The following is a 17,699-nucleotide window of genomic DNA, read 5'->3' as shown; positions in this document are numbered from 1 at the left end:
AATATCTTCAGAAGACATAAGCGAAATAAATTGTGATTTAATATCTAAACTACTAAAATTTTTAAACCGTTGTTTTATTTCATTTAAAATGCAATGTCTTTTAGAGCTTTCCGTGACAAGGATTTATCAGAAACGATTCACTGGAACTTGTCGTTTCGTTCCATGCCGATTCGGCCCCAACATGCCAAATTTAAACAAATATTTATAAGAATAAAAAATATAGAATATTGATTTGTTATGAAGTCAAAAATGTCACTAATGAATTTTATAAAAATATCAACGATGAAATAAAATCAAAACACTGTAAGCGCTATAGGCAGTTAATAAATACCAAGGCAAAAGTAATTATGAAAACAGTGGCAGTGTTGCTTTAATTGTTTATCACAGCTTGTTATATCTCATGTATCAGATTTTTTTTGTACATGTGCTGAACTGATTTCCAATATCCTACACCCTTTTCTCTAACAATATACCATTTGTTTTCAAACGTTTATCATTCGTTTTTAAATTACTTTAAAATATGTATCCTTTCGATGATTGAATGTGTGAGAAGAAGTATGTACACTGTCCTAGGTTAGGGGAAGGTTTGGCGCCATTAAACATGTTTAACCCTGCCAGATTATGTGTGTGCCTGTCCCAAGTCATTCAGTGGTTGTCATTTGTTGCTGTATATCATATTTGTTTTTCATTTTTGATTTGTACATAAATCAGGCCACTGGCTTTCTTGTTGGAATTGTTTTACAATTGTCATTTCAAGGCCTTTTATAGCTTAATACTATGTGGTATGGGTTTTGCTCATTGTTGCAGGCCGTACAGTGACATACAGACGCTAACTTCTATCAACTTATCAATACACTGATGAATGAATTAAACTTATGCAGGAACAATGTCATCAGAATTACAGTGTTCCACAGTGGTATATAGTTTAATTCCACTATGTACTAAGAGTTTTCATATGCCACATTAGCATTTTTAGTTAGATCAGCACGTGCCACTCAGTACACAAACTGATTTAATAATACTGGGAACAATATGAGGTGGTGTAATTTAATTGTTTGTCATGCATGGATCATATTACACAAAATATTGATGTTGTTAGCCTAGCAATGATGCAACATATTTATTTTTTAATTTTCTTTTACATTATTGTACTTCTATTAGTGTCCAATGTATTTAATTTACATCAAATTTTATACAAATATTTTGTCTGTCTTTTTTTAATATTTCAATACGAAGTTCTTCATTTCTTACATACTTTATAAAACATATTTCATGTATCTGCACAATGTATCATCATTATGAATTCAAACTATCTTTATACAACTGATAACTGGGTGTACTTCTTATATATATATATTAATAGTGTGCAATATTACAATGTATCTCCCTCTTTGTAGTAACAGTTACACAGTCATATCATAGTTCTGAAAGTATCTGTCATTAGACAGCCTCTAAAAATAGCTGGACTGTTAAATTTGTCTGAATAGTCGTCATATGATAAGACCTGGTAAAAATCTTCACAGTACATGTACTTATATCTGTAGATATACATGTACAGATAATTATATTCAAAACGTCATAATGGTCTCGAGTTTCATAGCTGTCATGGAATTTTTTTTGACGACTAGTCAATGCAGCTACTAGATAGAATCATGTATTGTACATGTATGTCTTTTCACTTCTATGATATTAAAGCCAAGAATTGGAATCTAACTGAAATAAAAACAAATACAAATATTTATATTGTTTATTTAGACGTACAATCATGATAAAATATATTTACACAAGTTTTGTTCATGAAATTAAAAAGAAATCGTCATGGGATATACTTTTTTAAGTGTCAGATCAAAGTTTGATTTTTTGACAAAAAGATGTGCAGTTTGAGAGATAAAATTATGTTAAATTTTTTTTTTTTTTATTCAATTTAAAACAAACATGTCATTTAATATATTTTGTTTTAGTTTGCGTCTGTTGTAAGTTGACACATGGTCTCTGATAGGTCTATCAGATAGAATTACATTGTGAGTTTCAAAATTTAGTAGTTAATGTTGGTATGAGTTGACTTTTAGTGGTACGAATTGACATGGTACGAGTTTGCAATAGTATGAGTTGACTTAATTTCCGGGGGAGAACACTGAGTTTGGTCAATTTAAGTTCTACAGTACAACAATTATGAGACAAAAATCAGACAAAGGATTACTATTACAGGGATCAAAGGTGAGGTCTGATTGACCTGTCTTTAGTAAATGTTAAGGCCCAGAAATAAAAAAAAAGTTTTGGTTTAGAAAAAATATCATAAACATTGAAATGTCAAAGTCTGACCACAGGCACTTGTTTCTATGCATGGGAAGATCTACTATCATCTTATATTTTGCGCTCCTAAATATACATTGATACTGGATCTTCCCATGGTTAGAAACAAGTGCCTGAGAGTCGGACACTGGCTTCATGTCATGATCATGATGATGTAGACCGAATTCTTCTGTCCGCATATATTTCCCAATTCACATTTGCTTTTTATTGATTTTCGCTGATTTTATACATTTTCAGACATCCGTACCTATATACAGTAATGTATAAACAGTTTTTCTACATTTGCGTGTGTCTTATGACCAACGATCTTTCTGAGTCTTAAATCCATATCACATTCTACTTCGTTCTCGGCAAGTTTGACATCTTGAAAGGGTCCCACTAATTAGAGACAAGAAGCGACAAGAAGCATCAAGAAGTACGTAGTGCTACTAAATATAACATTATTTTAAACTTTATAAAACAGAAAATAATCAACTGTAATTAATTGACTTTTCTCTAAATGTATTGTTTTTAATTAGTAGTATATAAACTTTCTTGTCGCTAAATGTGTCTTCTTATCGCTAACTTTTTTCTTCTTGTCGCTTCCTGTCTCTACAATTCTTCTTGTCGCTAATTAGTGAGACCGTCTTGAAATATATCGACCAATCAACGTCGATTTCCGGTTAATTTTATTCATAAATAACAACAACATCATAATTTAACAAGGTCAGTTATGTGATAAACGGAATAATATAAAAGGAATTCAAATGTGCATACATTTAATTGAAATCAAAAAGAATATCATGATTAACAATGATTACCTTTCTATCATCAGAATCCTCCAAATTTAAAAGGTACGTAAATTTCGTCTTCTAAGTTAATAAAGAAGTACGCCGCAGAAGCGAAGCTCCTGCTAGAGGAGGAAGATAAAGACTAGGTAACAGCATGTAACAGGTAAAATTGCCGCCAACTTGGACTACTGTAATACGTATTGCCGACAAACAATATTCCTACGACTTTTGCCATTTGGGAAATGTAAACGACTTGTCTTTAGAGATTTTATGCGATTAAATATTACATACAATTGTTCTTTGACATCTTAGCCAAAAGTACAGGGGAAAATAAACTACATAAGGATTTCTATTGAGCAGTACTTCCTATGTGCAACTTCAAAACTTTTGGGTTGTTCGTCGATCATTTAAGGTTTTTCTGGTCATATTTTTTGTATTCCAGAATTGATAGTATAAAAAATGTGCCCAATTAGTTATTAATAACATATTAGCCAGATAGATAACAACAACAGCACTTTTTTCAACATTCAGTGGGAAGAACACATATCTAGGGTGCTAGCATATGGCAGCTTAACTGCCAAAAAATTGTGCCTTTGGCCATATTCAAATATATAATTTTCATTACATGAGACATTTATGAGGAATGGACAGGGGGTAATAAATACATAGGAGGGAGCATTGGAATGAGTTGGCAGGAGTCAAAAGGGGGGTATACTACCCTTCTTTATAAGTAGCCTTGTCCTACAGACAGCTATATTGGTTATCTGTCGGACAAGGCTACTCTTAAAGGAGGGAAGTTTAGTACCTAACCTAATAATGACTTCACGGTTCAGCTAGCAAGCAAGCTACCCAAAGATATTACCGTTACCTACACACGCAATGCAACCGGCTGTAACTTTTTTCAACATATCAATATATGAATGCCAAGTTTTGTATGCTCATATTTCCTTCTAGTAAATTTCATAGCTATATATATATACAGTTTTTACTTGCAGAAATTTAGAAACCTCATGAAGAGCAACAGTAACATACTAGTAAGCTATTTAGTCTTGTTGTTTTAAAAACCCTATCAAGAGCAACAGTAACATAAGCTACTAGTATCTAGTCTTGTTTTGAAAACCACTCGAAGAACACTATTAACATACGTTATTTAGTCTTGCTGTTTTAAAAATTCCCATCAAGAGCACTATTAATATTAGCATCAGCTATCTAGTTTTTTGTTTTAAAAATCCCATGAAGAGCACTATTAACACACATTATTTAGTCTTGTTGTTTTAAAAATCCCACCAAAAGCACCATTAATATTAGCATCAGCTATCTAGTTTTTTTTTTATTTAAAAGCCTCATGAAGAGCACCATTTACAAAGGCTATATCTAGTTTTGTTGTTTTAAAAACCCCACGAAGAGCATTATTAATATAAGCTATCTAGTCTAGTTGTTTAAAAAAAATCCATGCAGAGCATCTATAGTTTTGTTGTTTTAAAAACTCCATGAATAGCATCGATATCATTAACATAAGCTATCTAGTCTCACTGTGTATCATCGCCACCGAAAATTGGGTACTAACGAAGCTGAATGGAATGGAAAAAAAAGTAAACAAGGTAAGAATTCATTAAATTTCTTGGCGTATTGAATAAACATCTGTCTACTTGTTACACTTGGGACAAGATACAGCTTGGCATAGGGACATCTGTCTACTTGTTACACTCGGGACAAGATAGAGTTTAGCGTAATAAATAGACATCTGTCTACTTGTTACACTCGGGACAAGATAGAGTTTGGCGTAATAAATAGACATCTGTCTACTTGTTACACTCGGGACAAGATAGAGTTTGGCGTAATAAATAGACATCTGTCTACTTGTTACACTCGGGACAAGATAGAGCTTGGCGTATTGAATAAATACCTGTCTACTTGTTACACTCAGGACAAGATAGAGCTTGGCGTATTAAATAGATACCTGTCTACTTGTTACACTCGGGACAAGATCGAGCTCGGCGTATTGAATAGATACATGTCTACTTGTTACACTCGGGACAAGATAGAGCTTGGCGTATTGAATAAATACCTGTCTACTTTCTACACTAGGGACAAGATAGAGCTTGGCGTATTGAATAAATACCTGTCTATTTGTTACACTCAGGACAAGATAGAGCTTGACGTATTGAATGGATACCTGTCTACTTGTTACACTCGGGACAAGATAGAGCCTGGTGTATTGAAACGATACCGGTCTATCTACTTGCTACACTTGGGACAAGATAGAGCTTGACGTATTGAATAAATACCGGTCTACTTGCTACACTAGGGACAAGACAGAGCTTGCCGTATTGAATAAACACCTGTATTTTTTAACACTGTAATAGCAATTTAGATGTATTTATGATATATATGGGTTTTCTTAATCTCACTGAAGTTTACCTCACATATCATTATGCAAAGTTTGTTGTCGCCATTTGTTCTCGCTATTTACACATTTTTATTTCTACTAGTTTAGTACGGATGTGTGTATGTGTTCTAAATTATACTGCGTCACCGAATGGTAATTTGGTGCTGCGTATATGGTCTTTATCATACTGTGTCTCTGAGTGGTAATTCGAAACGATGGAAGTTTTAACGACCTTGACTGGTTATACATTTTGTACAGCCCTTGCACGGTCTGAGTGGTAATTCGGGTGTGCGTATGTGCTTTTTATTCTACTGTGTCTGTAAGTGGTTATTCGTTCGTGTGCATGTGTTCTCTATCATACTGTGTCTCCGAGTGGTAATTCGATTGTGTATATGTGCTCCATATAAAACTGTCTCCGAGTGGTAACTTTGTTGTATGTATGTGTTCTATATTATACTGTGTCTTCGAGTGGTAATTCGGGTGTGTGCAGTGTGTATAGTATATTAAACTGTGTATTTGGGTGGTAATTCGGTTGTGTGTATGTGCTCTTTATAATACTGTGTCACTGTGTGGTACATTGTTGATTCGTTTGAATGTATGTGCTCTTTAGGGAGCTACCATTTGAATTTTAGGGGGGAGGGGGGGGGGGGGTATTCGGTCTTGGCTTTTTTTTTTATTAGTTTATCCTGACTTTCTTTTACATAAATTGTCATCCTGCCTTTTTTTTTGCAAAGTTGCTCATCCTGCCTTATTTTGTACTCAAAACTCCTGTCCTGCCTTTTTTTCGAATTTCATCCTAGCCCCCCCCCCCCCTAAAAATCAAATGGTAGCTCCCTTATCATACTGTGTCTCTGAATGGTAATTCGGTTGTGTGTGTGTGTGCTCTATACCATACTGTGTTTCCCAGTGGTAATTCGGGTGTGTTTATGTACTCAGTATGAAACTGTGTCTCTGAATGGTAATTCGAGTGTGTTCTATATCTTACTGTGTCTCTGAATGGTAATTCGAGTGTGTTCTATATCTTACTGTGTCTCTGAATGGTAATTCGAGTGTGTTCTTTATCTTACTGTGTCTCTGAATGGTAATTCGAGTGTGTTCTTTATCTTACTGTGTCTCTGAATGGTAATTCGAGTGTGTTCTATATCTTACTGTGTCTCTGAATGGTAATTCGAGTGTGTTCTATATCTTACTGTGTCTCTGAATGGTAATTCGAGTGTGCTCTATATCTTACTGTGTCTCTGAATGGTAATTCGAGTGTGTTCTATATCTTACTGTGTCTCTGAATGGTAATTCGAGTGTGTTCTATATCTTACTGTGTCTCTGAATGGTAATTCGAGTGTGCTATATATCTTACTGTGTCTCTGAATGGTAATTCGAGTGTGTTCTATATCTTACTGTGTCTCTGAATGGTAATTCGAGTGTGTTCTATATCTTACTGTGTCTCTGAATGGTAATTCGAGTGTGTTCTATATCTTACTGTGTCTCTGAATGGTAATTCGAGTGTGCTATGGTAATTCGAGTGTGTTCTATATCTTACTGTGTCTCTGAATGGTAATTCGAGTGTGTTCTATATCTTACTGTGTCTCTGAATGGTAATTCGAGTGTGTTCTATATCTTACTGTGTCTCTGAATGGTATTTCGAGTGTGTTCTATATCTTACTGTGTCTCTGAATGGTATTTCGAGTGTGTTCTATATCTTATTGTGTCTCTGAATGGTATTTCGAGTGTGTTCTAAATCTTACTGTGTCTCTGAATGGTAATTCGAGTGTGCTATATATCATACGATGTCTCCGAGTGGTGATTCGAGTGTGCTCTATATCATACTGTGTCTTTGAGAGGTAATTCGAGAGTGCTCTATATCATAATGTGTCTCCGAGTGGTAATACGAGTGTGCTCTATATCATACTATGTCTTTGAGTGGTAATTCGAGTGTGCTCTATATCATACTGTGTCTCCGAGTGGTAATTCGAGTGTGCTCTATATCATACTGTGTCTCTAAGTGGTAATTCGAGAGTGCTATATATATCATTCTATGTCTCCGAGTGATAATTCGAGTGTGCTCTATACATGCTATATAATACTGTGTCTCTGATTGGTAATTAGGTTGTGTGTGTGTTTGTGTGTACTCTATACCATACTATGTTCTACAGTGATAATTAGGGTGTGTTGATGTACTCAGTATGAAACTGTGTCTCTGAATGGTAATTCTAGTGTGTTCTATATCTTACTGTGTCTCTGAATGGTAATTCGAGTGTGTTCTATATCTTACTGTGTCTCTGAATGGTAATTCGAGTGTGTTCTATATCTTACTGTGTCTCTGAGAGGTAATTTCGAGTGTGCTCTATATAATACTGTGTCCCTGAGTGGTAATTAGAGTGTGCTCTATATCATACTGTGTCTCTGAGTGGTAATTCGGGTGTGTGTATGTGCTCTATCTTATACTGTCTCCGAGTTGTAATTCGGTGTGTGGACATGTTCTGTTGTGTCTCTGAGTGGTAATTTCTGTTTGTTTCTACTAATGTGTCTATTAAAGAAACACTTCGTTTATTTGTGTGTGCTCTGTTCGTAAAAAGTGGTTATTCCTTTGTATACGTGTGTATTCGTATATGTTTTAAAAACTGCCAATTCTTGTGTGTGCCTTGGTGTCAGTTATGCGTCTCCTTTGCCAGGGAACAACCATTTTAACTTCGACATCGAGGGTTTGGTTTTTTTCGGACCACACAAGCTTTAATATTTTTTTACAAGAAATTATCATTAATTTTAATGACGAATACATTAATCAGAATATTTTTTTAAAGTTAAATGATAGTTCCCTATTTATTTAACACTATTTGTCAAATATATAACGTTTATGAAGATATGGTCATACAAAAAGGCAATTCGTTTAGAGTTTCATCCCTTAGAAATATAGGTCAGAATGTCAGCCATATGAATTCCTTATTTTGCTTATTTTGAACTAAACTAATTTGTCCTTCTCAGCACCATGCTTTGCCATATGTCTAGCATAGAAAATTGAAAGACTAAATGTTTGACCACAGGTTTCACATTCATATGGGTTTTCCCCTGTATGTATTCTCATGTGATTCTGTAAGTTCTGTTTCCGAATAAAATCTTTATCACAAATATTACATTTATAAGGTCTTTCAACACATTTAGAATGCCTTCTTGAGTGTCTTTGAACGTCGATTTTATAATTAAAACCTCTACCACATACATTACATGCAAACGGTTGATCGCCAGTATGTATTTTCATGTGTAGTCGTAAGTGTTCCTTCCTACTGAAAGTTTTATCACATACCTCACATTGATGAGGTTTATCACCCGTATGTGTTCTCATGTGTCCGTTTAAGTCAGGACGCTGACTAAATTCCTTTTCACATACATCACATTTACATATTTTACACGGTTTTTCACCTGTATGTGTTTTCTTGTGGGTCAGCACATGAGAACTTTGTCTAAATGCCTTATCACATATATCACATTTGAATGGTTTATCACCAGTATGTGTTCTTGTGTGTATCCGTAAGTGATGTGACATGCGAAATACTGAACCACAAACTTCACATCTATAAGGTTTATCAACAGTATGTATCCTCATGTGTTGTTGTAGGTATTTATTCTTACTGAAATCCACTTCACACATTCCACATTTAAAAGGTTCATAGCCTTTATGTTTTATAATGCGACTCTTTAAGACCCGAGTCTGATGAAATCCTTTACTACATAAGCTGAATGCCTTTTCTTGGCACTGTTTACCACATGCACTAGTTTTGCACTCTTTACCACAATTATTACCATGACGTTCTTTACCACAAATATTACATATGCACACTTTACCGTTGAAATCTTTTCCACATATATTACTTGGGTAATTTGTATCACACACATTACTTTGGAACTCTTTACCACACAAAATACTTTGAAACTCTTTACCACACAAATTACTTTGAAACTCTTTACCACACAAATTACTTTGGTACTCGTTACCACACACACAATTTTGCGACTGTTTACCAAAAATATTACTTTTGCACACTTTACCACACATATTTCTTTGACATTTTTTACCACAACCAATACAATGACATTCTTTACCACTAACATTACCATGACATTCTTTACCACACTCATTACCATGACATTCTTTACCACAAACATTACCATGACATTCTTTACCACAAACATTACCATGACATTCTTTACCACAAAAATTACCGTGACATTCTTTACCACAAAAATTACCGTGACATTCTTTACCACAAACATTGCCAAGACATTCTTTACCACATTCATTTCCATGACATTCTTTACCACAAAAACTACCATGACATTCTTTACCACAAAAATTACCATGACATTCTTTACCATACACACAACCCTGGTACTCTTTACCACAACCAATACCATGACATTCTTTACCACATTCATTACCATGACGTTCTTTACCACATTCATTACCATGACATTCTCTACCACAAACATTACCATGCCATTCTTTACCACAACCAATACCATGACATTCTTTACCACAAACATTACCATGACATTCTTTACCATACATACTTCCCTGGTACTCTTTACTATGCCATTCTTTACCACAACCAATACCATGACATTCTCTACCACAAACATTACCATGCCATTCTTTACCACAACCAATACCATGACATTCTTTACCACAACCAATACCATGACATTCTTTACCACAAACATTACCATGACATTCTTTACCACAAACATTACCATGACATTCTTTACCATACACACTTCCCTGGTACTCTTTACCATGCCATTCTTTACCACAACCAATACCATGACATTCTCTACCACAAACATTACCACGACGTTCTTTACCACATTCATTACCATGACATTCTCTACCACAAACATTACCATGCCATTCTTTACCACAACCAATACCATGACATTCTTTAGCACAAACATTACCATGACATTCTTTACCATACACACTTCCCTGGTACTCTTTACCCCATTCATTACCAGCATCAAACTTCTTCCTAGTCTGATATGCCTTGTCCATCAGTTGGTCTGTACTAGTCTGATCAAGAGGGATGACTGTTAGTATATTTTGAGTGTCAGAAACCATATTTGTTTCTGTCTTGTCCTGTCCACCATGGATCATCTCTAAATTGTCTGTAGGTTGGTCAGGGTCTGCCTTGTTCTGTCCGCCGTGAAACATCTCTAAATTGTCTGTTGGTTGTTCAGGGTCTGTCTTGTCCTGCCCACCGTGGAACGTCTCTAAATTGTCTGTGGGTTGTTCAGGGGAGATTTCAGTATCAGAAACCATATTTATTTCTGTCTCGTCCTGTCTGCCGTGGAACGTCTCTAAATTTTCTGTTGGTTGGTCGGGGGAGATAACAGTTAAAAGCTCTTTATTTTTTGTTTCTGAAAATCTATCTTTTCCCGTCAACTCCTGTCCACCATGACCACTGCGAAACATCTTAGAATTGTCTAGTCAGGTTAGAATAACAGAGATTGTAACGGAGAATGCTAAATTTTCACGATAAAATCTTTTCTAATGCCATGCACCTTCTTGTCCACTCTTAAACATAATTCAGCCAAACTAAAAATGATAAAATTTAAGTATAACTTAGTTGATAAAATCCAACTACATATAACATATATTCGTCAAAGAAACTTAATCAGCAATGTGAACTTATGTGTTATGTTAAGAGAGAGGGGGTTATGTCTTTTTTCTAAAAAATATATTCTGAACCCAAATTAAAAAAAATATATTGTGGTCATGCAGATGACAAAAAAAGTTCTGAATCCAGATTCTCTCCTCAATTTAAAGTGTTAAATATTGAAAAAAATAATTTGATTGATAGCGTTGAAAAACAAAAATATTCATGCTCTCCATGGAATAAAAAGTTTCCGACTCAGACGAAAAACATAACCCCTCCTTTGTCCTTGAAGTTAAATGGTAACTTGATCCCTTACTAAGTGAATAAAATAAAACTACACATTAGTCAAAACATTTTCTTGTTCGTGTTGCCTAGTGATCTTAGTCTTAAGTTTAATATGTTGTGTTGTGTCTTGTGTACTATTGTTTGTCTGTCTTTTTCTTTTTTAGCCATGGCGTTGTCAGTTTACTTCGATTTATGAGTTTAAATGTCCATTCGGTATCTTTCGTCTCTCTCATCTAATATAAAGAATGAAACTAAATTTTAACAAGCATTCTGTGAGTATTGCATGACAATACGTATTCCCCAAACGGTTAATTTATTGTATTGGAACAAAATTCTAACTTGATTTATAACTTGTCATGATGTAAACTTTATCACAAATAGTCAATATCTTCAAGCATGACAAAACAAAATTGTGGAAAACTGACCGCAACAAAATTCGAACTTTATCTGTATCTTTTCATGATAAAACTATATGCCAATTTTCAAATCAATGTCTTTAAACATGACGAAAAAAGTTCGAAAAACTGATTATTTAAGTGAATTTTCTAAGTCCAAGGACCATAACTCTGCACAAAAATCATCAGACCGGAACAAAATTCGAACATGATCTGTAACATGTCATGATAAAACTAATCACCAATTATCAAATCAATATCTTCAAGAATGACACAAAAAAATGAAGAAAACTGATTATTTTAGTGAATTGTTTAAGTCAAAGGACCATAACTCTGCACAAACTCATCAAACTGGAACAATATTTGAACTTGATATGTACCTTGTCATGATAAAACAATATACCAAACATCACTGAATCAATTTCTGCATGTTGAAGACAGACAGACCGACGGACGGAGTGCAACCTAAAGTCCCACTGTCCCCTTCGACTTCGTCGGTAGTGGACTAAAAAAGGGCAAATGCGCATGACTGGAGAGACATTGTTTTCTCACTCACACTGACAGTTACAAAGAACAATACTGAATGAACATCAAACAGGCCTCAAAACAACAGGCACCTGCGGGGGGGATATACCTTTAATACAAATATATTATCATGATTATTATCAATATATGTCATATATTAAAGTAAAAAGGTAATTATCCTCAGAGACAAATTCCTGTGCAAATATCATATGCATTCTAGTTCTCATTTATTTTAAAAGTTCATTGTACATCGAGTTGATGGTAAAAACTAGGGAGATTCTTATAACTTATTAATGTTAAATAGGCTTTCCATATATTTTCCAATCTAACAAAGGACTTCGGATGAACGTGATTTTGGTTAAAAATGCACACTTTTTTTTTATATTAATCTTGATTTAGCGAATACAGAAATTACTTTATCAAAATGCAAAAATACAAAAACTTACCATTTGTTAGACTAGTAAAGGTAAACGAGCTTAATTTAACCTTAGCGTGACGTGCGCCTCAAAATAAAATTCAAAGGGAGATAATAAAGATATACCTATGGAACGCACGATTGCAAAAAATAGAATGTAGTAAGGAGATATTTACGGAACATTAATTTTAAATCAGTTCTTCAATTGTTATGTCACTGTACCTAAAATTAACCAGGATCAAAGAGAACTCTTTGAAGATGTTGAATACAAGTTTTGAATATAAACAAAATAATAAATTATAGGCTTTTAGCGGCACCATTCGTTTTTTAGATTAATTCTAATATTTAAAATTTACATGTGTTCAAAATAAGCTTTTTTTCAGTGCAAATTTTATTTTGAGAACCCAGATATCACGAAAAACCTCTTTAAGCGTTTATACAAATGAAAAGCATTATTTGATGTGAATTAAATCTACACTAGTAAATTTCATTGGAATAATATTTGACCGGCATATAGTGGATGTTGGAGCCCTTTCTATTGTTTTCACCTTGTCCGTCCGTCTGATCTCCAACAATTTTAATGTTTTGATCGCAAAAACTCCAATAGTATGGGTAAGAGGCAAATAATATACTGCCCAGCTGATTTTAATCATTTGACGATGTGCATATATATAATGTCTTTCTGTGATTTATGTTACATATCAATCAAATCATTTAGGGTCAAAATTATAAATTTTGTTACTTTTTTAAAAGCATGGGTTGGAGACAAATATCATTTTTAACAGTTATTGTCTTTGTTTGACATTTGTGTTACGATTTAAAAAGCTATCAATGTATTAATTTAAGTTGCAGTATAAAAACAATATTAGGTCAATGTCATAAAAATATAAACTTTTTTGTACTCGGCGCAAAACTGGGGAAGGGCTCGGTAGAACCTCGCCCTTCCCTAGTTTCTCAGCCTCATACAAAAAAGTTTATATTTTCCTGACATAGACCTAAAATTGTATATGTATTTTACCCTTACATTCATTCACAGTTGACATCCTTCGCCGCCTTGGTTACACAAAAAGCCAACCTAAAGCCTGGAAAATGTAATACTACTTTTCCCTATAATATCAGTATGATCACATGCATGTTTTCTCATTCTTTTACCAAATAAATCACAGTCATTATTGTTACCACCTGTGTTTGTTCTCGTATGAATCTGTAACGATGTGCCATGCTCACTTAACACTTTACCTCATACATTACAGTTATAAGGTGTTTCACCTGTATGTGTCCTCGTGTGTCTCTTTAAAAAATAAAGCTGATTAAAGCCTTAACAACATACATCACAGCCATAAGGTTTGTCGACGGAATGCGTTATCATCATGTGTCTTTTTAAGCTATTATGCTTACTAAAGGTTCTTCCACATACATTACAGTCCTCATGTGTATCTGTAAATAATCAAGCCGGCTAAACCCTTTCCCACATACATCACAGTCATACAGACCTTCTAAAATTCAAACTGACCATTTTTCCGTGCGTTCATCGTGTATCGTGCGTGTTTCGTGCGTGTACCAATCGTGCGCTCATCATTCATCATTCCGTGTGTTTTCCGTGTAATGTGCGTGCATCGTTCATTCATTCTTAGCCGTGTATCGTGCGCTCATCAATCATTCATTCTTAACCGTGTAACGTGCGTTCATCAATCGTATATAATCGTGGAACGTGCATTCGTCAATCGTTCATCTCTAATCGTGTAACGTTCATTCGTTGTGGTTTTTATATGATAGTCGGTTATAGAGCTCATCAAAGTTTATATTATATCTGTTATAGTGTATATATGTTCCAACTTTAAATAAAATTTATATTCTTACTTACTTTCTTATGAACTCTTAATTAACTTCATCGTACATAACGTTCATTCAGATTCATGACTTTTTGTGTAAAATTTATTTATCTGTCTGTAAATATTTCGTGTTTATTCAGTGAGTCTTGGCTGGGACTCAGAGACATTTTAATATAATGATACATGTTAGATACGTACAAACAATAACATGATGACATTTCTACTACAGAACAGTTAAAATTTGATTTTCTATTCAACTGAGCGAAATAGGCTAAAGAAATATTTTATGGAACAACTGTTTCTTGTTAAAAATATTCTGTCAATTAAAAACCAACAGTACTTTTGCAAGATTTAGATGTGGGGTAGCTCCACTAAAATAGAAACTGGAAGGTATGAAAGAAAAGAAGTCCACGAGATGACATGTTTTGTAGCTCTACTATTGAAGATGAACTTCACGTCCTTTTAAAATGCCCATTATATGTAGATTTAAGACAAATCATAATACATTAAGCTTAACATTTTAATGAACATTTTAACCTATTACCAGATAGCGAAAAATTTATATTTTTATTTAATAACGACAATGTTGCTGCTATAGTTGCCAAAAACATCAACAATATTTTATTGAAAAAAAACGGTATTTTATTTTACTAGTTCTTAAAGAAACAAATGTTTTAATTTCATTTAGTATGGACACTGTAAATTTTAAATGTAAATGAGTAAAAAATATGTTTATATGTATATATTATGTCTTAAAAGTCTCTCATAAATCCTTTTAAGATTGGTGCATATACAGTGGAAATGTTTTAATGTTTCATGTTTATTTCTGTGAATCCCATTTTATGTGTGTATGTGGTGAGACTATAATAAAATATTGAATCTAAAAATATTGAAACAATAAACTTTACTTAAATCTATACAATCATTTAAGTTTTGATAAATACCATTACAAATATTATATTTGTCTCAGTTTCTGACGGTCACATGAACATGGGGGTATTCCATTAAGAAAATACAATATACAAGGATGTCGGGTAAATGTGGATTGCGGATTAAGAAGTTAGTTGTCAAACTTGAATTAACAAACTGAGGCGAATTTAACACGGATATGTATTTTCTCTTCAACAGTGTTTTTTTTTTATAAAACTAAGCTAAATACGTTTTGTGGCAAATTAAATAAAAATAAACATTATATGTGCTTGGAGGCATTTTGTAATTAAACAAGTCACGATAAGATCAGGCAAATATATCACTTATTCCTTAAGAAAGATTTTTAATTGAGGAACTTTTTTAACTTGAAATTGTGTTTACGGGTTTAAAATACAGTTTTTTTTTAATTTTCTGAAAAAACAGTTAAATCTATGGTATTATCATAACAATTCTTTATTTAAATAAAATAAACATGTAACACTTTCTCGGATTCACATTTCATTGTGCCATGATTGCATATCCGAGACACCGTTTTTAATGTTTGTCTAAAAGATTGATATCAGAAAAAAATTTTTTTTTACAATAGTACTTTGTTAACCTTCTAGGATATTTTTTGTCCTTTACGAATCCATATGACCAGTTTGACTCCAATAGGGATAAGTTTTGTCTCAGAAATTTACCCGATAGATTTTTTTTCTTCATTTTTTAGTTGTTTTGAAAAATACAAACAATTCACTGAAGTTTCGTATGCATCTATCAAGATCCAGCAACTTTTGTCTAGTAATACGTACAAAAAAAGTACACCATATGATATTCAACTTGTTATAAAGAAAGCCGTTAGTTTGCTGAATTGAATTGTTTCATATTTTTTTCATGTCGGGGCGGGGCCTTTAATAACCGACTTTACGGTTTCCGTATTTTTCATTTTTGAAGGTCGTATAAATATAACTGCTAACATTCCTCTTGGTTTGAACATTCTTGAATAGTTGTCTCAATAGCAATAATACCACATTTTCTTATTTTTACATAAGCCTTCAATCCATCAAAGGCCAACTTAGTCTACTGTAGCTGAACCTACGTTCAACTTTCTTAAAAAAAAATTCTAAATTTATATACTGACAATTTAAGAAATTTTTGTCATAGATATCTGTTCGTGACATAAGTATTGAAATATTTTAGCTATGAAGATGTGTAAACCCTTAAATAAACCTTATTTCTTTGGGCAATCCCTACGGGAATTAAAATTATTACTTTAATACAATAAAAACCATTATCAGAAAATTTGTATAAAAGTGTTTGCAATTATCAAAATCAAGTAAAATAAATGTATATAATTATATGTATGACTCGGAGGTGCAATGGGGATCATGAAGTTTGATGGTCACGCGTGAAGTGCTCTGGTGTGCGATGGTTTATATAACGCGGGCTACCTAGATTAAAGTCTACAGATGTGCAATTATTATGAGCAGTATATTTGTTTCAATGTCAATATATAAAGCATTTACTAGTGCCATTGTCTATAGATGTATTTGTTACAGATGCATATTCTGATTGAGAGATCGTCCTTTTTGATGTTCTGCATGTGGAAATTATTCTTGCTTCAACATGTATCTTTACTTTGTTCCTCTAATGAGAACTTCATTTACCGTTATATTATAACAAGAATAGTTTGTGGACCCGTATGTATTTAGGGAATGCCACTCTCAATCGTACGTAAAAAAAAACTTTAGTATATTTCACGTTTCAGAGTCCTACATGTATATTGCATTTTACTCAGAACTCAGAAAGTTGATACCAGCGCGGGTTATGCTTAAACCTCTTATTCTAGATGTCAGGTAACCCACTTGTGTTTATGTTGGATTGCTGTCTGATTGACGAATACCCGTCATTTTATTATATATTTTTTTAATTTGATTTTAGGGATGCATCCAGTTGCACCTTTTCATTTAAAATATATTTCCGTGACGTAACCTCAAAAGATTAGTCACTTCAATAAAAAAATTTAAGGGAAAATCAATCCTCTTCTCGCATGTTGCTCTTTGGGTAAATGTTCTCTTCGACAAAATACTGCCTTGAATTTCAATTCTAATATAAATATAAAGAAGCCACAATCTGGTTCCTAAACGGTTTTTATTTAAAACCCCTAAAGCTAGGTAAAGCCTATCTTTTGATATAGGCTCTTAAATTCAGCAACTTTTAG

The 17,699-nt window shown here is 33.5% G+C and overlaps 1 protein-coding gene across 1 annotated transcript; it reads right to left on the bottom strand.

Moving 5' to 3' along the window:
• Positions 1–8,235: 8,235 nt before the first annotated feature.
• Positions 8,236–12,838, bottom strand: LOC127732473 (zinc finger protein 658B-like). The gene is made up of 2 exons (XM_052241511.1): positions 12,769–12,838; positions 8,236–11,056 (listed from the first exon to the last, which is right to left on the bottom strand). The coding sequence occupies exon 2, from the start codon at positions 10,931–10,933 to the stop codon at positions 8,429–8,431; it is 2,505 nt and encodes an 834-aa protein (XP_052097471.1). The 5' UTR covers positions 10,934–11,056; positions 12,769–12,838; the 3' UTR covers positions 8,236–8,428.
• Positions 12,839–17,699: the final 4,861 nt, after the last annotated feature.

Source organism: Mytilus californianus, unplaced genomic scaffold, assembly GCF_021869535.1.
Source record: "Mytilus californianus isolate M0D057914Y unplaced genomic scaffold, xbMytCali1.0.p SCAF_25, whole genome shotgun sequence".
Lineage (NCBI taxonomy): Eukaryota > Metazoa > Mollusca > Bivalvia > Mytilida > Mytilidae > Mytilus > Mytilus californianus.
Note: the sequence above shows the minus strand (reverse complement) of the source record. Positions and strands in the feature narration are given on the sequence as shown.